The sequence below is a fragment of the Hippoglossus stenolepis genome, chromosome 9 (genome assembly GCF_022539355.2).
Source record: "Hippoglossus stenolepis isolate QCI-W04-F060 chromosome 9, HSTE1.2, whole genome shotgun sequence".
NCBI classification, from domain to species: domain Eukaryota; kingdom Metazoa; phylum Chordata; class Actinopteri; order Pleuronectiformes; family Pleuronectidae; genus Hippoglossus; species Hippoglossus stenolepis.
In genome coordinates this window covers 25,013,617-25,038,653 of record NC_061491.1, presented here as the reverse complement: position 1 = coordinate 25,038,653, position 25,037 = coordinate 25,013,617, and the positions used below count along the sequence as shown (strand labels likewise).

Below are 25,037 nucleotides of genomic sequence, written 5' to 3'. Positions count from 1 at the left end.
TGTTTCACATGGGAATATTTGTGTGTGTGTTATGATATAAAATGTAAAAGGGTGAAAATGTCTCATTTTGTAGTCATTGAAATCTCCCCTGTAAAGAACCTTCCTCACAACAAATAGATGGAGCATCAACAGAATGCCTCTTGTTTAAAAGAAGACTCGCTCATAGCCTCCAAAAAAACTTACCACGCAGCTTAAATCAATATATCTTTCTTTGCAGCTTTTGCATTGCATTGTGTAAACATGCTGTGGTGCACAAGAAGTATGAGAAAAATCCATGGCAGACAGTTCAGCGCCAGTTTCCAGTGGTGCTCACAGATTCAAGGTTTCAGGTCACTTGAATATATCAGACACTCGTGCAATCAATGGGTCATTAGTTCAATTAGGTGGAACGAGGAGACGTACATGTATTCAACCTACTGAAAAGGCCGCTACAAAAAAATCTTTCGAGACTTTCGAGTTCAGCAGATCAGGGGCCTTGGTAAGAAAGCAGAAACAGTTGGAGTTGGGTTGAAGGTTAAAGGACCCAAAGTGCAGACGTCCGACAAGGGGGGTTGTGCAGAAAGCAATATTTGATAGTAGAACAGACTTTCAGGAAATCCAACCTGAAAACTGTGGCAACGAAATAGGCAAGAACTCGGCGTTCTGGGGCAAATATGCTAACTACACCAAAACACGAGGCAACACCGGGAACATTAACAGAAACTAAAACTGGGTAGCACCGAGACTCGATGCTCAAGGGAGGGAAACGCGATCTCCCATTCCCAAGGAACGACGGGTCCAATGGGCGGATCCTTCTCGGGCCAACCAGGATTCATTATGGGCCAGTGACAAAGCTAACCAGCTAATTAAACACAGGCAATTTAGGTTCATCAGTAAGAAAGAGATTTACTTCAGTTATCATTTTTCTTCTTGCTTCCAGGATCGAGGGGAACCCTTTACTCCAAATCGAGGTTGAACCTACATCAGACGTGAGTCCTTTGATTTCTGACCCTTTGTGCTGCTGTGGAATGTGAGGTGTTCGTTTCCTGCATCGTTTTACTTCCCTACAATTCTTTAGTCAGTAATCTCTGTATGAAATTACTCACGAATCCCAATGAAGACAAAATGCAGCTTTCAGCGTCACATGTCACAGACATTTGCATTGTTCCCTCGTTTAACATAATTTGGCTCAGCTCTTTGAGGAGCCTCCAGGTAAGTTATGCGTCAAAAGCAGCGAGAAGGAGACGCAGCTTCACTGATCGTCATCGCTGTTCCTGTAACAATGATATATTTAGAGAAAATGGGATGCATATTGCTTTGAATAACAATCCAGCAGGCATCTCTGAATAGGTCATTTTCATCATATTTAAAATCAAATCAGAATAAATCTGCCAGTTTTCCCCCTCTGGCTGCTTCCCCTTTTCATAACTCTCTATTTATGTTGGTAATGGCCTAACTAGCAGTCGGTGTTTCCAATGCACTGAGCTCGACAGAAATTAAGAACGAGGTAACACACGAGCGGGTTTTTATGCTTTTATGCCAGAGGTTTTTTATGACAATTAACTGATTACATGTTTATTAATTAATCCATTAAATTATGGTGTGTGTATATCTTGGAAACAAAGTTGTTCCTATGACTTAACTTCCTTGCAACTTCGGAGGTCAAGTAAAGTTCAGGAATAAAGACACAGATAGTGAATGTACTGTAAACAGCAGCAGTGGATTGAAACCACAAGGCTTTTCTTACCTTTATGAATGCTGCCTAGTTTGGAGGAGGTTTTAATCCACTAACTGCTGAATGGCTTTTTTGGGGGATATAAGCATTTATTATCTTAAGTCTCTTTCAAACAGCCTTGTGTAGAGAAGAAGATACGTTATTTGGATGTAACCGTCACTGCCCACTCACTTCCGTGCATCTTTTACGTGGATGTCAAGCAAAACACAGCAACTGACAACAGACACGTTGAGGTCTCATCATATAGATGTCGTTTCTTACCAATTCAAAAAGTCTCTTCCAGAAAGTTCCACCATTGTAAAAAATGTCTTCCTCCTTTCCTATGATTGTCTCGCTAACTATTAACTACACTGCCCCCCAACGTTTTCCAGTGGTACTGCTCCGTTTCGTTTGTTTCATGCAGAACCACAAGCTTCAGAAGACGTGCACAAATCCGGACAAAGTGAATGCAAACTCCAAACCGTTTCTGTACCTTATATTAAGCATAACTGAGCCTCTAGTGGAATACTTAGTTTACACCATCTCTTTGTGTTGTATAAGTACAATTTGTCTTGACGCAGAATGAGGAAGGTAACGACGAGGACTCCGGTGACGAGTTCGAGGAGATGAACCTGTCGCTCCTGTCAGCTCGCAACTTCCCACGCAAGGCTAGCCAGACCAGCATCTTCCTGCAGGAGTGGGACATCCCATTCGAGCAGCTGGAGATCGGGGAGATGATCGGCAAGGGGCGCTTCGGCAAGGTTTTCCACGGTCGCTGGCACGGCGAGGTGGCTATCCGCCTGATCGACATCGAGCGCGACAACGAGGACCAGCTCAAGGCCTTCAAGCGCGAGGTGATGGCGTACCGCAACACGCGCCACGAGAATGTGGTGCTGTTCATGGGGGCGTGCATGAGTCCACCACATCTGGCCATCATCACCAGGTAAGGATAAAGATGTACAAGGTACTTTTCTACAGATCCATCCATTCATCCACTCCTCCATCCATCCATCTATCCATCCATCCACTCAACCATCCTTCCACTCATCCACCCATCCTTCCACTCGTCCATCCATCCACTCATCCATCCTTCCACCCATTCAACCGTCCAACCATCCACCCACCCATCCTTCCACCCATCCATCCTTCCACCCATCCTTCCACCCATCCATCTATCCATGTGTCCATCCTTCCACTCCTCCATCCATCCATCCACCCATCTATCCATCCATACCACTTAGCCTTTGAGGGTCTGGTTTTACAAGTGTAAAAGAAATTTGGTATTTGGTATTTGATATTCAATCAATCATCAATCAACCAATCAATCAAATTGTATTTGCATAGCCCATATTCCCAAATCACAATTTGTCTCACGGGGCCTAACAAGGTGCGACATCCTCCAAATTTAAGGAGGAAAAGATGGTCGTATTGTCCTGTGTTCATTGTTTGACCATAACAAGCCTTTCTTCCGATGTTGAATCTGTGGTTTAGTCAGTTGCTGAACCCTGAGTGGTTTCTCTGTGGCAGCTGCTCGGCCTCCGCAGCCAGTCCTCGTCCCACGGGAGTCATTTTCAATCAGCCACAGATCTGCCCAATGAGTTTAGAGCGGCTGACAACGAAGCATGCAGAGGTTATCATTAGAACAGCCTGCTGCTGCTGCTGCTGCTGCTGAATGGAGGAGCCGCCCACACCTCGTAGTGATGGGGTATCTATCTCGACAGCGCAGTCTATGGTGGCAGATAATACGAGCGTAGAGGGTCGGAGGGACTGAATCCTCTCACTTGGCGAACAACTTTAATTATTCCATGGATTAGTGTTCAGATTTCTTGCAGCAAGTATTTTCCTCAGTTATAACAAGGTAGCGGGGGCTGTGTTCTGGTTAAAGACCGTCTCTCGTTTAATTAATTGCGGCAACAAATAATGTTCAAAAAGAAAAATTGTTTGGATACTTGCCACCCTCCCTGTGTCGTCTGCACAGGCTGCGAACAAAGAGCGGAGTAAAATAATAATTTTCCCCTTTTGTTTCCTCTCTTTTGTTTTCACTTAGAAAGAAATTAATTTTCATTCTCTGTAAAGAAAGAAAGAAAGAAAGAAAGAAGGATGTTCTGTGCTGAATTTACGGCTTTAAAAATGCTTCAGGAGACAAAGGGAAAATGTTCTCCGTTCCAATCGCATTCACAGTGGTGGTAAATACGTTTTGAATAACTGACTTGAGTGATTGACTGATTTGTTGCACTGCTTGATTGCAGTTAATATCTCGAGTGCAGGGGAGCTCGCTGCTTCTCAGAAATCCTCGCAGCTGATTAATGCCAATAATGCAAATGTCAGTGCAACAGATGGCTTTGTTACCGACCAGAACTCCTCTTCATGTACGACACATTAACACGAGAGGGGAGGTGAAACACTGGAAGTCAAACATGTAACAATAAAACCTAACGGAGGTGTTTGTTATATGCTGGATTTCTCTGATGGAGTATTAGGGCCATGTAGAAGAAAAACAATTTTTCAAGAGTTAAGTGGTAATTTTACCAGAATAAATCATTTGAAGGCTTTGTGTCATTTTACAGGGTGAATATCAGAGGATCAGGCTGCATTAAAATAAGGACTATGGAGAATCTGAAGTTGTGTTTTATTACAGCTCCACATTATCACAAGAATCAGGACTTTGAAAAGATTGTGAAGGAAACATATTGAATTAATGAGCGAGTAATTTTCTCTCCACAGTCGCCAAAGTGCTGCTCATTGGGGGAACTGTTGGGTTTCTCTATAATTCTAAGATCTTGACCTTCGCATGTAAAGTGCCTTGAGATAATGCATGTTATGATTATGCGCTATAGAAAATGAAATGAAATTGAATTGAATTGAAACTGAGTCTACTCTGAAGAAAGAACCACAGGGACTTGGGAGGAAATTGCTTCTTTTGTGGAGGAAATGTTGGATCTCAGTTCACATCCAAGATTGGTTAAAGATTTTGGATCCAGAAGGCGAGGCTGGGGTTTTCCTTGCTGCGTATTTCCATGAAATGCTGCCACTCTCTTTTTTTAATCTGAGTAACTGTTGTCATCAGAAGTTTGTTACCTTTCAAGTGAAGTGACACTGAAGCACCAGCTGCATTTCCTTTCGTCGAGAAGACCCAGAGGGAAGAGAGCTGCTGAAAATGCGCTGGCTGTCAGGCGGTTGTTGGTGATGAATATTCATGAGGTGTTGGCTGCAGGTCCTTTGTTGGTCACCTGTGTGGCACAGCCAGGGTTGAGGGCGTCAGCTGTGAGGCAAGGGGCGGGGGGGGAGGCCTGTTGAGCGGTCTATTAATACACCGTGGTGATGGCACCCCTCCAGAAATATGACACCATCTTCATGAACCGCAGTTTAACAGCTTGGCCCTGGCACAGAGAGGGCCCGGTGTCTCAGTTCAGAACGATGACATATTATCTTCTAACCACATCTCGAGTTAAAAGACGCAGGACTACACATGAAATTGTTTCCGAGTGGGGATTCCAGAGCCTTGGGAACTCAACTTGCATTATTAAATGGCACCTCAGAGTAAAAACAAACATGGGGGAAACACCGGGACACATTAAACAAGCTCTTATACCGTTTGCCTCCTAGTCAGCCAGCCAGCTCTCATCGGCTATTGTGGATTTCTGCTCACTTGCCGAATCGCTATCCCCTCATACTTCACGTGCCTCGACAATTTTGAATCATATTTACGTTATGAAATCAGGGAAGCTCAGATGTATTTATTAAGATAATGTCTGTGAACCCGTCACACTACAGTTTAATTTGGTCAGATAATCGGTTCAGATCAGCCTCCAACCTGAAATCGCTCCGATTACCCTGCAGTGTCGGGTAATGTGTGAACGGACAAGATAAAAGGTGTCTTGTGTCCCCTGATATTTAAAAACAGTGTTTGAAAACAAAATCAAAGCGTTAAGCAACAAATCTAAGCTCAATTTGTCGCTGCACAATATTTAATTTTCCAGGCTTTTACCATCACCACCTGTTACTTTGACAACTGTGGGAAATGCGAAAACCATTACACACATTAAGAGATTAGTAATGATGATTGATCACCATGTTTTCATCAGCTGGTTTATGTGATTGAAATGTGCAAAAACCTGTATTTGAAGTGTTCTGAGGTCAGAACAGTCGTTTAATATTTGATCCTGTGTTTCTTCCCTTCCCTCTCTCAGCTTGTGTAAAGGCAGGACTCTTTACTCGGTGGTGCGGGATGCCAAGGTTGTGCTGGATGTTAACAAGACCCGACAGATCGCACAAGAGATGGTGAAGGTAAAACAACTCAGCGCTGATTCTGCGGAGGACGTCGGCGGCGCTCCGTCGTGGTGCAGAGCACTCACATCTCTCTTTGTGTGCAGGGGATGGGCTACCTCCACGCTAAGGGGATCTTACACAAAGACATGAAGTCCAAGAACGTGTTCTACGACAACGGCAAAGTCGTCATCACCGACTTCGGACTCTTCACCATATCTGGGGTTCTGCAGGCTGGCAGGTAATTATGTTCAATAAACATGGGAGACAGGAGCACCTTTTGTCAGCTGGAGTCAACTGACAGCCCCTAACGTCTGTATTTTAAGGAAAAAGGCTTTATTGGTCTTCAATCCTGGGTCAAATGAGTCGTTATTACTGCTCCAGCTCATAATTTGACGAGTGAATATGCAATATTTTTTGGGGCACAATGTTATGATTCACATCACAGACATCACATCCAACCATTTCCATTAAAGCAGTTCTTCAGAATCATTCAGTCATTGTTGACAGAAGTAAAAGTAACTAGGCAGTGGCGTCCATGCTGCTCTCTGAAGTTTACCAACCCTGTGTTCGTGACATTGAAGGTAAGACACCAGAAAAACAGTCTGAAATTCAAACTCTACCATCTGTAGGACCAATTTTAATGTGAAAAGGATATATATCAAACCCTTAGACACCTGTCACACCAGTTTATTCTTATTAGTCTACCAATCCATCAATTATCTAAACCGCTTATCGTGTAAGGGTAGTATGGGATGGACTAGAGCCAATCCCAGCGGACAGTGGGCGAGAAGTCTCCAATGAACCTAATCTTAAATCTTCAAGTCTTTAGACGGAGAAAATCCACATAGAGCTCCACACACTAACCCCCAGACCAAACCGGGATTCAAACCCAGAACCTGCATGCTGTGGGGTGACAGTGCTGCACCACCATGCCGCCCCATTTTATGTCTGTGATTATAATAAACAAACAGAGCTAAGCTTAATTAAAAAAAGCTATATTCACTGGATATCTGCTTTGTAGCCTTGTGGACTAGAATACAATGTTGAGCCTCACAGTTTGAATCTCTGCTTATTTACCTTCGCCAGCTGTTGTAACTGTTCCTTAAGTTCACTGTTTGCTCTTGGAAACAATCAGAGCATCAGCAGGCAGTGACATCATCTGTTTGAACAGACTCAATGTGGATTATGGGCTAGGAGGTATAGAGCTGAAGTGCTCTGATTTGTGGTAAAAAATAAGAATACAAAGTTTTTGTTTTCAGTATTAATGCCTAATTTACACCTTCTTTAACTTACATCGGTGAAAATTCTGTGAAAAGTGCTCTGCTCCTCTTTTGTCCATCAGAAACGACCACTTCTCCACTCGAGAACATGAACCAGGTCAACGACGAGCAGTGAAATTCAGTGGAGGCCGAATAAAGCTGACAGCAAAGCGCATAAATAGAAATATCACACAAAGAATACAGTGAATCAGTGGTAACAATCAAAACACTGTAAAGTGGCTCTCGCTCCACCGAGAAATAAAGTGTATTTTCTGTGATGCTCCGTGTCGTGGCTGAGGCCACCAGTGATCACATGTTGTATCCGCTCAACCTCGACCTCACACAGACTTTTAATCAAGCGTCCAGAGGTAGAGAGAGATTTTCAGTCACAGACCAGAGAGCTGCACAGTGAGCCGTCTGAAAACACCCACAACATCTGCAGCCAGTCCTTCAGAGCAGCAGGGTTATATTTACACTGATATTTCCCCTCATGCACATTATTTAACCTAATTATTCTTATAGTTTACAAATCATTCTATTATTAATCAGTCATTCTGCACCTTTTAAATGGAACGAGCTGCAATCTGTCCTCCAGCGGAAGTCTTACGTTCCCCCTGGTGATTTTAAATCTTTGTTATCTGGTGTTTCTCATGATTCTTGTAGTTGTTTTAATTAAGTACTAGTTGTGATGCTTTTATTTATTTGCTGATTGTGAATGTCTCTTGACAAAGAGATTAAAAATCGCAATGAGACGATTTAAATTAAGATTAAATGAAAACTGAGCAATAAAACAAATTTAATCTATATAACAAAAGTGCAATCTATATTGATTTAATGTGTTTACAGTCAGTAGGTAAAACACATAATATATTGACGTATATTAACTTTTGGCCATATGGTCCAGCTCCAGTTCAAGAGAAAAACATTACCACAAAAATAATACACAATTTATTTAATGGTTCTTTAAGATATTTGAATAGTGTTTTAAAACGTACAGTGTCAACAGTTGTTTTATTCTATGAGAAATAGTCTGAGTTGCTCTTTTGCTGAGACGTAGATAATAAGAGCGATAAGTTAACTATAAAGCTAGAGCCAGGAGTTAATTAGCGTAGCTTAGCATAAACACTGTAAACAGGGGGAAGCAGCTAGCCTGGCCGTGTCACTAGGTCAAACATCAGCTTTACCACATCACTAAGGCTCCGTAATCAGGTTTAGCTGGTTGCAGCATCAGTGCAACAACAAGACCCAGCTGCTGTTTCCCAGAAAATAAACACAACACGTAATTCCCAGTTAAACCAACTGGTCACGTTTACGTTTCTATTTCTGTACCTGGTAATAAAATGTTGTTGTGTGTGTTAGAGCTTCCAGGAGGTGGATGTGTTTACATCAGCACAGAGCTGTTTCCAGTCATTTTGTGTAAAGCCAAACTAAATGTGTTTTAGTGATGGAATCAATGAGCTTATTGTTGATGTTGCAGCTTTCATTTAGTTCAAATTTTATTTAAGGATTTTTATTTAATGAAACCCAGATGACATTAGTATATAATCCAGGTTAGCGTATGTTTTTATATGTGTAAAATCACTAAAATTCATGTTTTCGTTATCTTCGTATCTACATCTGGAGCATCTGGCCTAGGAGGGTATGAAATAGCCGAGCCTGTTTTATAACCTGGGTATATTCTGGGCTACTCCAGTTTATACCCGGGGTATAAAACAGGCTAGCCTACTTTAAACCCGGGTATAGTCTGGGGAGGGGGTATATTTTGGGTTGTTACGCCAGTACTCTTCATCAAAGTCCAAGTACTCTCCAAAAGTAAAGCAGAAACATCATACATATCAACCCTGCCTCCTCCACGTTAGCCGATGGGAAATGGATCGAACTAATCTTTTCTCAAAGAAGGTTTCGATCTTTTTGTGTATAGTACTTATTACACTGGTGTATGTTCGAGGGTTCATTTCCAGGTAGTATTACAATTCAGCAGACTTTCATTCTGACACACACTAAAACTGATATTATACAGGTTTACACTTTATGAGACCTCATCGATCTTGCAGTCGTGACATGAAATGATCTTGTAAGACTGTCGTTATGAGGCACCTTTTATTCACCCACTACTTTCAGTGTCTTGGCTGTGTGATGGAGTGGATCAATGAACCTTTACACGTTTCTGTCGTTTCTGTCTCTGTCTTTACATGTTTCTGCAGCCGGAGAGAGGACAAGCTGAGGATCCCCAACGGCTGGCTGTGTCACCTGGCCCCGGAAATCATCCAGCAGCTCTCTCCGGACACAGAAGAAGACAAGCTTCCCTTCTCCAAACAGTCAGATGTCTTTGCTTTTGGGTGAGTGTTTGCCAAAAGGATTTACAAACCCCAAAATCCTACTTGATTCCAGGTAAAATCCCACATTATCCAAGCTCCCCTGACTCAGCACATGTCCTTTATGAATCGAGCCTTGATTGTGATGGAGGCACAAATAAGTATTGACAGCTGCAACACACACTGGAGACACACACTGAGGTAGACAAAGACCTCACTGATAAGTTCCTCCCATGGGGCTGCGACAGGAGGTTTGTGATCTAAGTTGATCGAACAACACAAACCAAGATACACTCTGGAATATTAAACTGATTAGAAAATTGTAGGAAGAGGGAGAAACGTGTGAATGATGAGGAGCCAGGAGACGTCAACTATCTGATTACACAGTGGGAGTGAATCGAAGAGTAGAGGAGACGGATTTATAAATGAAGTGGTTTCCTCCGATGGAGCTCAGTCCAATGGAAGGTTTGACATCTGGGCTCCGAGGTAAAGGTGTTTCTAAGCTGCACGGGAAGTTCTGGTATATGAAGTTTGAAATAATCATGATTTTGTCTTTCTTTTGTCAAAAATACACGAGATTTGACACCTTTTGACCCAAATCGTTTTCCCAGCTCCGTTAGTTATTGAATATAGATTCCTCCGAATCCGAGGTGTCCTCCCTCTCCTCATTTAAAGTCCAATTTTATATTTGTCCTAAGTTGATTAAAAACCCCAGTGGCTCCAGTCCTTCCTCCGCTGCCATTACTGATTCCTTTGTGGGCGTGGACCCTGCTCTGTTGCCTCCTAACACAATTGCATTTTCAGATGGTCGCCCATATGGAGGTTTCATCACTATATCATTTCAAAGGGAAGAGTGCAGTGCTGGCGAGCAATGTCCAGCTGCTCTGTTAGAACTTGCGTTACCTAGAGGTGACCCCCGAGGCCGTTTTACATATTCATCAACAATCAGCCGTCATGTTTTTTCCCCTTCTACTGGCAAAGAGCTATTTTTATACCACTCAAACCTGACGTGCTGGAGGAGAATGAAAACAACCACTTATCTGCACAGGGAGTGTGGGTATGGTAATTTTGCATGAGCAGTAATTAAGAATGTGTTGTTTCTTTAATGTCTGGGTGACATTTCTTAAAAAACTTGGTGCTCAAGGCAACGTTCATCCTCGAAAAAGGACGTTTCTGCACAGATCCACTCGTGCAGAAGCCTCGCCTACAACCGAGAAGTGAACAAAACCATTTAGTTTGATCTTTTTTACATTTGTTGTGACTGAGATTCGGGCCTGTTAGCGTTAGCACTGGCCGGGATGTGAACCCTCCGCGAAGTGCGTTTTAAAGACAGTGGTGTTTTTCTCTCACACTCGCTCTCTTCCTCTGTCCTCCCAGCACCATCTGGTACGAGTTACACGCACGTGAGTGGCCTTACAAGAGTCAGCCAGCGGAGGTGATCATATGGCAGATCGGCAGCGGGATGAAGCCCAACCTCGCCCAAACTGGCATGGGGAAGGAAATATCAGTAAGTTACAATTCACACGTTTTTCAACATTTTTTACCAATTTCGCGCCAACATTTTCAATAAACTCTGATAAAATAATACAGGCAATCTGGGGATAGCGCAGGAATATAGAGGAAGGCGTATAATTACATTTTGATCATCAATCGCAATTACCCTGGTGTTTACAATGTGCAACAACCTATATTTTGCTTTGCTTTGATTCAAGAATTTAAATATATTTGTTAATTTCAGTCCCTATGATATCTATGATATTCTGTGCTTATATATTGCTTACATATATATACGTGCTTATAAGTGTCAGGTCTGAGTTATTTTTCTAAACCAGTGTTTTTCAAGGTCTTCTCCCTTGGTGGTATTATCCTGTCATATGTATGAGGTATGAGTCCAAGGTTGTCTTCAGTTCACCTTTAATGTATAGAATTTACTTTAAATAGCTATTGATAGATACAGAATATAATAGATGCTGATAAAAATCTAAAGCTTGCAACAGTTTAGTCCGTGCAGTGATTAAATCGATAAGCAGTGTAGATTCTAATCAGGGACAAAGTACTGAGCACGTCATTAGTTTTCTGTGTAGGGTATGAAACTATTTTCTTTAATAGTGTGAAATTGATTAAAAACCTGAAGGACTGAGGTAATTTGGATCTCTAGAGGGATTTTAAAGTCCTCTCCCTTGGTGGTATTGGCCTTCCCTGTCTTATATGTATGAGGTCTGAGTCCTCGGTTGTCTTCACTTCACCTTGATGAAACTCCTCCACCCCTCTCCTCTCTTCGCTTTCTCCTTGAAACTCCCCCAGCAGCCTCCATCTGAACCAATCAGGAGCTTTACCTGCTAATTCCGTGTGCTCAGTCTCTAAGTGGCTGGTAAACTGTGCCGGTCTCGAGCCACTGTGAGCAAACATTTCTCCACCAACCTCGTGCTGATTCTGAGATGACTCACTACAGGCAGCAGAGCCCAATGCTCAGCAGACACATTTCCAACCTTTTAGTTTAGCCACAGGTTTCTGTGAGCTGTGTGTGTGTGAACTGCTGCTGTGAGTACTGACTGTGTCGGTGACCAAGCCAAACTACAACAACTGACTTCAGGTGTTTACTTCTTATCCATCTCACCTCACATCACTTTATTACCTGAAATCTTTAAAGTTCATCTTTTTAGAAAATGCCCACTTTCAGGAAGTAAATCCATGAAATGCTATTTGCAAGTTTATTCGGTAAATATTAATTTCCTTTAATATATATAAACATATATGCCAGGGACCAAGCGGTCAAATGACAATTTAGCATAGATTTATTTCACCCAAAAATATCAAAATACAAAATTGAAAAAAATAAAAAGCTTACTAAAGTAGATAAATAAAATAAATAGTAGAAAAATAAAGTGGATGACTGAATTAAAAGAGGTCAACAAACAGAACTCTACTCAAAAATAAATAAATAAAACAAGACTTCAACACAAACGACACAAAGGGGAAACATATGAGCTACCTGATCAGACCATTTGGAAATTATAGGGGAAAAACTAAATAGATGAAATGTAAAACTTGTTAAAATAAAAACACCCCCCCACGCTGATGCAGCACTTGGTCTTGTCCATTTCCTGCCTCCTTATTTAATCAGGCTCCACCCTCTTTTAGCCAAACCAGGAAGACAGACTGATGCAGCTGACACATGGCGACTCAAAGGCAAAGAAAACTGAAATAATACAACTAAAATATATAAAACATTGTAAACTAAACGTGTGCGTCTCATTCAGAAAACAATGTATTGTCAAAAACACAATTTTAACCAGTAATTACTAGTTCTGTTTGTTAACCAATGTGAATGCAGTGAAAATAACCAAACCTGTGATACTGATGTAAGTGAATTTGACCATTTATGTCATTTATTTTGTGGCTGCAGATTATAGAAAGGATGAAATTCGATGTTTGATAACTCAGTTTCCTCGCATCTCTGTGTCTCTCCAGGACATCCTGCTCCTCTCCTGGGCGTTCAAGCAGGACGAGCGGCCCAGCTTCTCCAAGCTGGTAGATTTACTGGAAAAGTTGCCAAAACGGAACCGCCGCCTTTCCCACCCAGGGCACTTCTGGAAGTCAGCTGAGTATGTCAAATGAGTTATAGGGACACAATGAAAAAAAAACTAAAACAACAACAAAAGCAAACAATCAGCAACTTTTAAAAGTCAGCCGCCATTACTCTACATAAATAGCCCACCTCCTTAAAGAATGCACTGAATCCAAAAGCCAGCCCAGTGATGAAAACTGCCCGTGCTGTGTGTATTTTCATGGAATGTTGGCATGTGTGTGTACAGATAAGTTGACTGTCCGGTTCACTCGAAGCAGCCGGGACTCATACTTCCTTTGGTTTGATTTGAACCATACTGGAGATCTTTCCTTTATCTTTTCTGTCTTTTACCAGTGACTTGTTCCCTTCATAATATTTGATTTATTTCCTGGATGTATCTCCCTTGTAACCTTCAACTGTTCATCATCATCATCATCTCGGACTTATTCAAACACGTTTGAGAACAAATGTAGATTTCTGATCCCCCACCCTCATGTCTTTCTTTTGTTTTTGAATGAATGTAACCGTTGCACATCACATTGTATATTTCCATTGCATTGTTCTGCCATTTCTTATGTGTGTCAACTGTGTAGACCATTCTGTCCTTGTTACCTCATGGCCTCATGTGTGGATGTCTGTCCCCAGGTTTGTCTCAAGAAGATTTATTTGACTTACTTACGATGTCCTCTTATTTACACCGAACCATTTGAATGTGAACACGCCAGCGTCCCTGTTGCTGCAGGGACGCGTCGGCACGATTCTTTGATGGGAGACTGTTCTCTGATCAGCTTTGAAAATTGCCTGTGAACATAAGCGAGACGTTTGAACAATATCAAGCCTTTGGGCGGGGGTGGGTGGGGGGGGTGTGTGTGGGAGAAACCGCTGGTCAGACCAGGACTTCCCTCACTCGACGCTGTTCTGTCAAATTGCTGACACTTGAAATGTATCTCGTCAACTTGCGGAACTAATTACCCTCCATGAATTGCTGTCACTGAGCCCCTCCCACCTCCCCAGAAATACATGTATATGATTTGCTTTAAATAGCTATTGATGGATAGAGAATCTAATAGATGCTGATGGAAATCAGTGCAGTAAATCCATATGAACTTTGTAGACTCTAATCCGTACTGAAAATGACTAGTGAATAGTTTTCTGCGTAGTATATGAAAAATATTAGTTTTAATAGTTTGAAATGGATTAAAGATCCTGGATCTGAGGATTGAAATGATTTAGATCTGTGCAGGTTTTTTTAAATCCTACTTCAGTGAAGATGTGACTGTTAAGACGCGTCAAGGGAGAGCACATGACCTTTAAGAAGGCAAAGAGAACTCTGAGAAGTCAAAGTAAACTTTTGGGTTTGCTTTTGGCAAGTTCAAATGTTTCTGGTGTTTCCTAAAAGCAGTGTTGTAGTCACTTTGAATTAAAACACACTTTAATTAGTTAAAACATTTTTTTATAAAGATTGACGAATTGTCGGAACAATTTTACTCTTCCAAATAATTTCTAGCTATCAAAATGAAATGTCCTATCTGTGATTAATTACTTGATTTATTAATTGAGAAATAAGCCGTGTAATGGTTTGTTCAGACTGACGGCAAAGTGAATTTTAAAGGCAGCCATTCAAATCTAACTGAAAGAACAGGGGTGGAGGTAACTAACACAAGACTCTGCAGAGTTTCAAGAGACGGTTATAAGATTTTACAAAGGCACATGTTTAGAATCACAAACTAAGAAACGGTTCAGTAACATCAGTCGCAGTGTTAATCTAAAACTTGCTAGCAGAAGCTAACATTAGCCACCGTAAGCTACAGTCTTTGTAGGCTAAATTAGACTGAAGCAGTAAAATCTCTTTAGGCAACTGAATCGAGCCGGGTTTCATTTTATCGATAATAAATTCAACTTTTAATTAAGCCAATGCCATTTTTGCATCTCTTAAGTTACTTATTCTTACTTTAAGGCAAACACAGGTTGTCTGGATGAAACTTCAAAGGTAACTTATTGCGATTCTTAATTTCTTTGATCGTATCAACCATTCTGAGTCAAGTCAAAGTTTATTAAATTCTGTCACTAAATATGCCTCAAGGGGCACTTAACCACATTTTTGGAAAGATTTTCATTCTCCATATAAAGATGGAACATAATTTGACTTTCCTCTCATTGTATGCAAATGGGGATAATATATTTTGATTATGATTGCAGGACATCGTGCACTTTTGACGTCATTTTAAGGTTTACGAGTTCCCGGTAATAGTCTCAGCTGTCAATCATGACGTTTCATCCTGATTTTATCGCATCAAAAAACGAAATAAAACAAAATTTACTGGAAAATGAGAACTTAAATATGTCAGTTTGTCGAGAACTACCTAAAATGACGAAACCAACTTTGGTAAAAATTATTTAATGTGTAATTTGACTTTTTTTGGCACCTGTCCCATCAACTAACCTGGAGGATGCAGAATTGATGAACTATACTAAAGCCAGCCACCAGGGGGCAAGAGAGATTATTAGCCTTTTTTGGGGGACTTCATCCATCTTTATAAACAGTTGCCATTGACGAGGCTACTCTTGACTGCAACACTGCTAAAAAGGTTTCCGTAGGATTTACTTGATTTAAAGTTTTCATTTGAGCAAACCTAAAGATTGAAATGACTTCTTGGATTATAAAGTAAAAAAGAAACAAGTACGTAACTTAAATCTGGCCGAACTGTCCCTTTAACATATCAGAAAAAGACATATCAGGACGACCACCCCAGGCCATTTTTCTACTTCACGCTGTATAATCATAATATATTTTAAATGTACATTTTAGAGATATAACAAATCGGAGTCGTATCATCGTGAATTCGAAGTCGTGGCGTCATTTGAGCTGTAAACTGCTTTTGATTCTCCCGAGCCTCGTCAAATACACGGAGACAATCCAGTCATGTTAAATAGCCATTCCCACGTCATTCTTTACACATCTGCCAGTGTTGGAAAATGCATACAAACAATCTGCTGCTGTTTTTTGGAGTCTGTTTGTCTATTTTGGAATTGCTGGGATTCAAATATTGTAAGTGGATCATTTATATTTGTACTGTTTACAACTTTCAAGTGCATGAGATGGACTATCAAAGATTGATTATTGTTATGAAAAAGAAATACTCCTTCGACACTATATATATATATATATATATATATATATATATATAGTATGTGAGCATTTTTCTGATGAACTGTTGTCCATTGAGCAGTTTGATCTCAATACCTAAAGAGGTTTTACGTCAGGCTTTGCAAAACTTTTCAAACATCTTTCTTTGGGATTGTTTCAGTATATTTATAGACTATATAAATGATTAGACGTTAGCATTTAAATAAAAAAAAGAAAAAGACCTGTGCACATGCTAGAGATTACACCCTGACTGGACAACAATCAAAGATCCAAACATTAGTGCCAAGTGTATATAACAGATTGTAGAGTATGTTTTATCGTCAATTGCCGTAAAAACCAATATTCCTTGTGAAATCTTTTGACTTCTTTCTTTTGAATGTACAAATTGTGTTGTGTTTTTGTTTTTTCGGTTCATTTAAATTTCTTTCCCTCCATTTTACTTCTATATTGCATTATCGTCGATGCTGTGTCGTTTCTTTCCCCCTTGATTTTTTCGTCCTTGTATTGTAGATTGATAGCCACCAGACGCTTGTATTTAATGATGCCTTATGGTCCATGGCTTCGTGATGAGTAGATTTTAATCACAAGCTCTTTTATTTGCACTCATCATTTACAAAGTGTATGACAATAAAAAGATGTTTTCATTTTGGACGTTTTCTGTTTCCTTTATGTCATCTTTTATCTTAGTCAACCCCTTCTCCATATTTTACTTTGGTTGGACTTTTTAACACAACTTCCTGTGGCGGTGAGTCAGCGCCGTCCACCTTAATAGTTGTTTTAATCATTTATGATCACTTGTCAAGTACTTTACAGTTTGGGGATTTTAAAGCTAAATACTAAAACGGGCTGTATAAAATATTTATATTCCATTTTGATTTGAGTTAAAGATTCCAAACAGTATCACATGTTTTCACCATGTTTATTAGGTATATATTGTATATACTGTATTTAGGACAGTGCTTTTCTTTATGACTTTAATTGACCCTAAACTCAAGTAAGTTCATTTAAATCACAAGTAAAAAAAATACATCCATACACATATATACATATAACATTTACCATTGTTGCTTATGCAGCAAGCAGATATACAAGCAGGCAATCTGCAGCTGAAACAGTGACCTAAAAAGATACAATAGTTTCCATAAGCATAGGAATCTTTATATCTTTACTATCAGTATATATAACTGGATTGCCATAATAATAATAACACCTTGTGAAAATAGGCTTCACAATAAAGATGATGAGACTCACCACATTAAGTTCTACTAGTGAGATTGTTGTGTTGAGGTCGAGACGTCTCTAAATGAGGTTTAATGGTTTATGCTTCCTATGAGAGAACCTGTTTCCATCACATCCATGGACTGAGTGTAGCAGTGGTTCACCAATTCAGCCTCAGCTTCAACCTCCTTACAGTAAATCCCTTTAATTAATTTACAGTATGAATGTCTGAACCTTTGTTAAAGATGAAATATGTGCCCTGACATAACACTCCCCCCCTTTGGCTCTTATACAGGCTCATAATTGAAGTTTTTAATAAATGATGTGAAATACACAAGTAATATAGAAAGAGTAATGGGCTTAATTAGATCAGAGGCAACAGGGAGGAATTACTTTCAGTGAAATCTGTCCAAACAGATAAAACCCTGAGATCTGATGTGATCCTCTTGTATTTGTTTAGTCCTCAGTGAAGGAGCGAACATACCGATGACGGTCATTGTTTGTGTGTGTGTGGCACACAATGTCAGGCCTGACTCACTGGTTGAAGACAGAGAGTTATTGAGGGCACGGAGCAGAAAAATATGAAACCATAAATAAATAGACAGATTGATAAGAGCTCTACCTGCGCAGTCCTCTTCCTCCTCCTCCTCCTCCTCCTCTACCTCCACCTCTGAAGTCCAGCCTCGGCCACTGGAGCGTAACAAATCCACATGACCCAATCTCATGGAGACTGGAGCCCATCAGAGCATGAATGTTTGGTTTCTGTCGAGTTTCTTGTTAAAACTTCACACGGTTCGGCACGTTTCTTGTTACAGGACATGCTAATGTAGAGAATAAAAATGAAAACAATAAGGGATAATTAAAACGGGTACATAGAATTTAGGTACAGGTTCAATTATGTTGTCAATGAGCACTGGAAGCATAACTCCCAAACTAATCCCACGGAAATGACAGCGTCACAGACACATGCTCATGTACTTGAACTGTGCAGAGATCATTTAAGTATTTATAGTTTCAGTGGGGGGTTGTGAGGAGAAATGATGAGGAAACAACAAAACACTCGAGGATTTTCTAAAAGCAGATCAGTTTAAAATAGGAAAGAAAGAAAGAATATAAAGAAAATTTAAACAGAAAGATGCGGATTGCCTAAAAAAAAATCAGTCATTCAGAAAATATTTGTTTGTTTGTCTTGATGTTGGCATGTGACCTTTCAGTTGAAACCCTTTGATCTCTTCATGATGTTTTATTTCCAGTCACCATTTTCTATTTTATTAATTTAATTCATTTTTTTGATTGTTGTGTGTGAGCTGGTTATAAAGGAAACAATCGAGAAACAACAATGTCGGTGATTAGACTTCATCTATGAACGCTGACATCTTCATTGTTACCTGTGGTCACATGACTGAAGAAACGTTTGGACAATGGAAATTTTGTGGAATGTGCTCTCCTGTAATTACCTCTTGTGGCCACAGGGGTCACTGTCCAGCAAACGTCACATTAGCTTTGCCTCAAATTGGATTTGTACGCTTCGGCCCACATGTAGTACACTTTGTTCACAACGTACTAATTGGCGTGGGGCGACAGGATCGTCTCATCTCAAAGAAAACACGGCCGCGATGAAAATAACAACATTTGACCACATTTGTCTCAAGCTTAAATATCTATCGTCTGTTGATGTGTCCCCTCTTTTGCCAACGTTATCACAAGTAAAAAAAAACTGTAATCACTATATAGTCAAGATGGTAACTATTGAGTGTCACATTGCTTTTTATATGAGGAATTTGTATTGCACTACTGCACTTGGCCACTAGGACAAAATGGTCGCAAGGCAATCCTTGTCAGACTTTAATCAACTTCCCGAGTAAACCCAATGGACTCTTTATAAAGATGGACGACATGACCCCCGGTTGCTGGCTGCAGTGTAGGTTGAGCCAAACTATTGAATACTATTTTGGGTAGTTCCTATCACACTGATGTACGTCCAAAATGTTAATTGTTGCTGTAAGTTTGGTTTTAATTGGTTATTTGATGCTATGGGTTAGTGCAAACAAGTTCTTCTTCTGAACTCTAATGAGGTGTTTTGGGAAATGTATGAAACCACTAAGTCATGTATGGCTGTAGGCGAGTTGAGGTTGTTACAGAGACACCAGACAAATTCTGATCATTACACCGTGCATGTGAATACAATCCTGCTTCAATCATCACATGCTAGTTCTGCCCTTTTGCAGGACTGTGGTTGGATTAAGGAGGCTAATTAGATCGCTTCAGTGTTCACCTCACAAACATGATGAAGGTCCAGAGAAACACGCACTGTATTCGTCTTTGAAATTAGCCAATTTGGAGCAGCGGGAGTAGCTGGGCCACATAGCCTCACAGGACTGTGGGCTTCTCTTTATTCATTTAAAGACACCCACGTGGCTTATTATGCCAGGGATGTATCTCATTAGTGCAGGTTTTTTGGAAGGCAGAAAGATAAAGATGAGCAGGGATAGATTTGCCATATAAGGGGGGGGGCGCGACGTGAAGGTTCAGCTTCAATGAGCCCAAAGCCGTGCCAGTGAGGAAACGCTTGTTAGGGCCTTGAGGCTAAGAAACACGCTGGCAACACCTGTATGTGCATCGCAATAAATCCCACGCAGCTGTTGGCCCGATTCCGTGAGCAAATAAATTTAACACCAATGCTTGAAATACTGCGGCTATCAAATCAGGTGGAATTGTCTGAAGGGAAGAGTTACAAGCAGCCGGTCTGACGTATCGGGGGGGTGGGGGGGTAGATTTCTGCGGTGGTGATTCCACATGGTGCTCAAGAGCCTGAGAGTGGTCGACTGTCTGACAACAGCTTCTCAAACCCACACTGGTTTGAACTGTACGTCCTCGAAATAAATCTTACATAATGGGGGATGGCCGCTGTGACCCTGTCCTGCCCTCTAGCAGGCCCCGCGCCGGCCCATCTGCCAGATAATGTGCAGCGACACTGGCACTCAGACTCATTTAGACCCATTGTGGTTTTTCCTGGATGCAAAGTTTGTATTTCACATCTCCACAGCATGTGTTGATGAATACTATGAATAATTTTTTAGATCTTGAATTTGAACTTGGACTATATTTAGCCCATGTCCCTTTCCTTCGTCAAAGTCATTCGAGGATTCGTGATTTTTTGATGATCACTGTGTGTAATTATTGCGATAGTGCTGCAGGTTTTTAGACAGCAGGACAGTTCATTCATTTTTTTAGATATAACCTGACAGGCCCTGAAAAGTTTAGGCTATAATATCAAATCTTCCCCAAAGCACAAGCTTAGAAAGGGTCAGGTCTAAAGGAACAGTTCTACATTTTTTGGAAATATGCTTATTTGTGTTGTAACAGAGAATCAAATGATAAGATTAAAAATACTCATATCTGTGCTATATAAATAATTAGTTGCCTGGTCTTGTCCTCTGTAAATCTGCTCTGCACTGACTCTGCCATTGTTTTCCTATGGGCAGAACGGTGGCATCCAACCAAAAGTGCCGCCGAGCGCTGTGCTCAAAGTTAAATATATTTAAACTTTGACCCAGTTGGCCTTTTGAAGCACAACCAATGAGATAACAGTCGCATGTGACACACTGTCAAGGGACAGGCATATCATTTTTTTGGTATTCTTTCAAACTCGATAAAATGGCATTAAAAGTGAACCACAATCTGAAGTGTCTTGCAAAGACATAGATTCCTCGCTTGTATCAAACTCTGCAATATATGCACAAAAAAACCGCTAGTTGAGCGATATCCTATCTCGAAGACCACAGATAAGAGCTCTCAGTGTCTGTCAATGTTTTGTGCCATATCAGTAAAATGCTCTGTGCAATAATTTGATTTTTTCCTGTCCTAGTGGCTCCTTCACATATTCTCTCTTCTGACTGAGGTTTCAGCTTCAGTTAGCCGTTAGCTCGCTCACCATTAAACCTGCTTGTGTAACATTGTCTCTGTTGGAAACACAAACTCCGCCAAAGAGCTTTAACTTCATTCAAGTGCATTTGTCCTTGAAACTCATCCAGTTTAGTTTGCATGTTTCCAGCTGTTATGACGCTGGAGTAGAATATTTTCTCTTTTGATGAAATGGAGAAACGAGTCATTTTCCACTCAAGGTGCAGAACATTTTCATGCATTTATTTCCAGACCAGTTTGTCTCCTCACTGCTGCAAAATTAAACGAACACAATTTTGGGATGTGTTTTAAATTAGATTTCATGTGCTCTGCTTTGTTCAGTGTCTGTTAACAGTGTGTTGTCCTGCAGGACTGTGTGTGTGTCTGTGTGTGTTTGTTTGTGTGTGTTAAGATGGCTTCAAATTTAATGATGTCTCTGTTTTCCTTCCCTCCCCCTTCCCGCTCTAGGCTGTAACGGAGCCATCGATGGGACCATGTCTTTGCATGAAGCTCGTCCTCAGCTCTGCTCACATCTGCCCTACCACCCTCCCACCTACCCACCCACCTTCCTCTATTGCCCCATCTTGCTTCCACAACCTTCGCCTTTCCTGCTCCTCCGCTCCAGCTCTGACACACGCACATACACACACACACACACACACACACACACACACACACACACACACACACACACACACACACACACACACACACACACAAGTTTCCCCCTAATGCCTGATTGGACCCTTTAGCGGTCAGTGGTGGCCCACGTTGCCAGAGTGGGCGACCGAACACGCCGCAGACTTTCAAACAGAGAGGCCTTTCTATCTCCACTCTATGCCTGAAGCCCTTCCCCAAAATGACACCCTTGTCTTTTTTCTGTTGAGGAATTTTCAGCGCCACACACACGCTACCATTCATGCCGTGCTGCAAACTCATCTCCAGCCCGCAAAACGTGTTCTTTGATACCATGAGTGTGCAACATGTCATTCTCAGCCTTGTAGCCCCCGAAGACACATTGTCACAACAGCGCACACCACACGTCTGTTAATGACGACATCTGGAGTGTACAAGTTATGCAAAGGAGTCATTCCGAGATCAACACAGTCAGTACGTCTGGTCGCCATCCTCTGACGGCACCGCAAGCTTATAAGGATTCAAGCTAAATGACCTACGGTTTAAATTCTGTATTTACAATATCAACCGTCGAGTTAATGTTTTTAATATTTCAGCAGTTTATCAACATTAACCTTTTAGTTTATCGCCAACTCCAACAAATTTGGACGTTAAGTTTCAAAGTTTATGTTGGATGGGAAACCTGCAGAGACCACTGTGCTTCAAAATGTGTATTTCTATCAGCTACATATTATTTGCTACGGCACCAATGTTTTTATTCTTGCTATTATTTGTGCCTGTAACCAAAAATAGTCCAACACCACAACATGGAAGTCTCCTAAAAACTATGATATTATACCACAAACACAGTTTCATTCACTCAAAACCATCACATGTTCACAAACCAGGAAAACAAAGTCAGTATCTTAACATCATTTCAAAAAGGCAGTATTGACACAACTCAACAGTTTGAACAATGTGTGGATGCTGAACACCGTCTTACATTCAGCTGCACAGACTTTCACATCTGCAAGCTGCCAGCACATGATCACGACTGGTGGCCACTGAACAGCTGCATCTGTGCAAGTCAGTAGGTTAAGTGCCTTGTTCGAGGGCATCTCATCAGCGGCAGCGATTATTAAGGAAGAAGTGACTCTTTATTTTTGTGTCCCCCCGATGATCCCTGGGGTTTTGAACCAGCTTCTTTTCGAGAAAACAAAGATATGAATCTCCATCTTTAAAACTGAAACAAAGCTTTTTTTTTATCTCACATCTACTTTCAAGTCAGAACAAAGTTCCTCATCTTTAAGCTCGAGCAACTTGACTCATCACTTGTGGGGAAAAACGATGGCGAGGCAGCGAATGGAGTTGGAGCGAATCAAACTTCCCAAATAGAAAATCTCAGATTTAATTGATTCTATTACATGGTCTGCTAACTTAGAAATCAGCTCTCCCATTTGTCTAGACTGACAAATTAATCTCTTCTCAGTGAGCGATGAAAAATGGAAATACCTGCAGTGTTAAACTATTTCTATTGATATTTGCATCCCGTGGAATGAAAGTAGAGTTCTTTCTTTTCCTCTCTGGGGAATTTGCTTCTAAAATATTGAAATCTCCAGTTGACCACAGACGTTCTTGCATCACAGTCGTGCACGCTGTCCTAGCAAATGAATGACAGTCACTTAAAATACCAATAATTGGACAGAATATTCGTTTGTGAGCATTTGTGGGAGTCAGTGAACTGGTTATTCAGATTCTTCCCCCACACAAGTCGGTGTCTAATGACATCAAGGCTGTGCAATTAGAACAAAGAAGACATATGGTTCAATACAAAAGGTTAAATAACCAATTAAAGTGCTGTTTAAATCGATTTACTGCCCTCAACAGTTCTGAGTTTGCATTTAACATTTTTAGGGCGTCGAAAAAAACAAAATACACCTTCAACTTTTAAGTTTATTTAAATCATGTTTTGGTTTATTCTGGAGAGACGTCCTCCAATAACGTCTGATTTCCTAATCAAGGCAGATTATTAAACATCTCTGACGAGAGCTCTTGAGGCGTCGCTGAATTTCACGATGGGCTCCAGACGCAGCCTGAGAGTCACTCTTATGATTCGTCTGCCGCGGTCGAATAAACATCCACAATCACTACATGTGATTCAGCACGTCCTCGCTTTACCTTTGGTAAATATAAAACCCACTGGATCATGCCGAAGCTCGGACAGCGGAGATTAGACGTGCTCGGGTATGTCTTGCGTCCATTTGATACAATGGCGACTCCTAATGTGCGCACAATCATGCATTCATTACCGATAAAGTGAGCTAAGTAAGTGTTTGATTACAGCATCGACGTGGTCTCAGACTATGACAGCTCCCGTTAATAACGCGATTATTATTTGGGTTTATTTCAAACCCTGTCCTGCCACCGCTCAGCTTTAAAACCGTCGCACGACTTTCTGAATATCCCCGAGCTTCTCATTTGGAATAAACAGAGGTAAAGGTAAATAAAGTAAAAGGTGACTCTGCTTTAAAACAGGCCCTTTGTATAAAAGCTGCAGGCAGAGCACGCAACACAAACAGAGGAGATGTTTGAGTTGCGTGCTCTGCCTGCAGCTCCGCAGACTCCCACTGTTTTCTTTTTAAACCTGCAGCAGAAAAACAACTGTCGCTCTTCACATGTGTTTCTGGCATTAAAGGATAAAACTGAAGATATTCTTTCCGTTTCTGATTGTGGACAAATTCCCTGAAAAGATTGAAACAAACATTGTGTTAATCCCGACCACTGGCTCCTACCAAACACACTAATCTTATTTATTTAATCGTTTCCTTTTTAAGGCTTAACATCTTCCTGAACCAACTGTTACTCAAGCAGCGTAAATTGTGTTGTGGATAATTCTCGGCACTGTGGGGATGAGTCAATACAAACATCAATGTTAATGGGAATTAAAAAAAATAATGTCACCCAAGTGCAAAGCTGCGGCTCATTGATGTGTTTTTAAAAGTTTCTGGACACCAGTACAGCGCAGAGGAAAGTGTAGAACCATTTTTAC

General features: G+C 40.9%; 1 protein-coding gene across 1 annotated transcript in view; it reads left to right on the top strand.

The window, feature by feature from the left end:
- The window catches only part of ksr2 (kinase suppressor of ras 2), an 81,677-nt gene extending 67,741 nt beyond the window's left edge, over nt 1–13,936 (top strand). The window contains 7 exon segments of the mRNA XM_047341070.1: nt 920–968; nt 2,275–2,636; nt 5,884–5,980; nt 6,067–6,200; nt 9,426–9,560; nt 10,914–11,043; nt 13,008–13,936. Of these exon segments, the coding sequence (XP_047197026.1) occupies nt 920–968; nt 2,275–2,636; nt 5,884–5,980; nt 6,067–6,200; nt 9,426–9,560; nt 10,914–11,043; nt 13,008–13,154 (1,054 nt within the window). The 3' untranslated portion in view covers nt 13,155–13,936.
- Nucleotides 13,937–25,037: the final 11,101 nt, after the last annotated feature.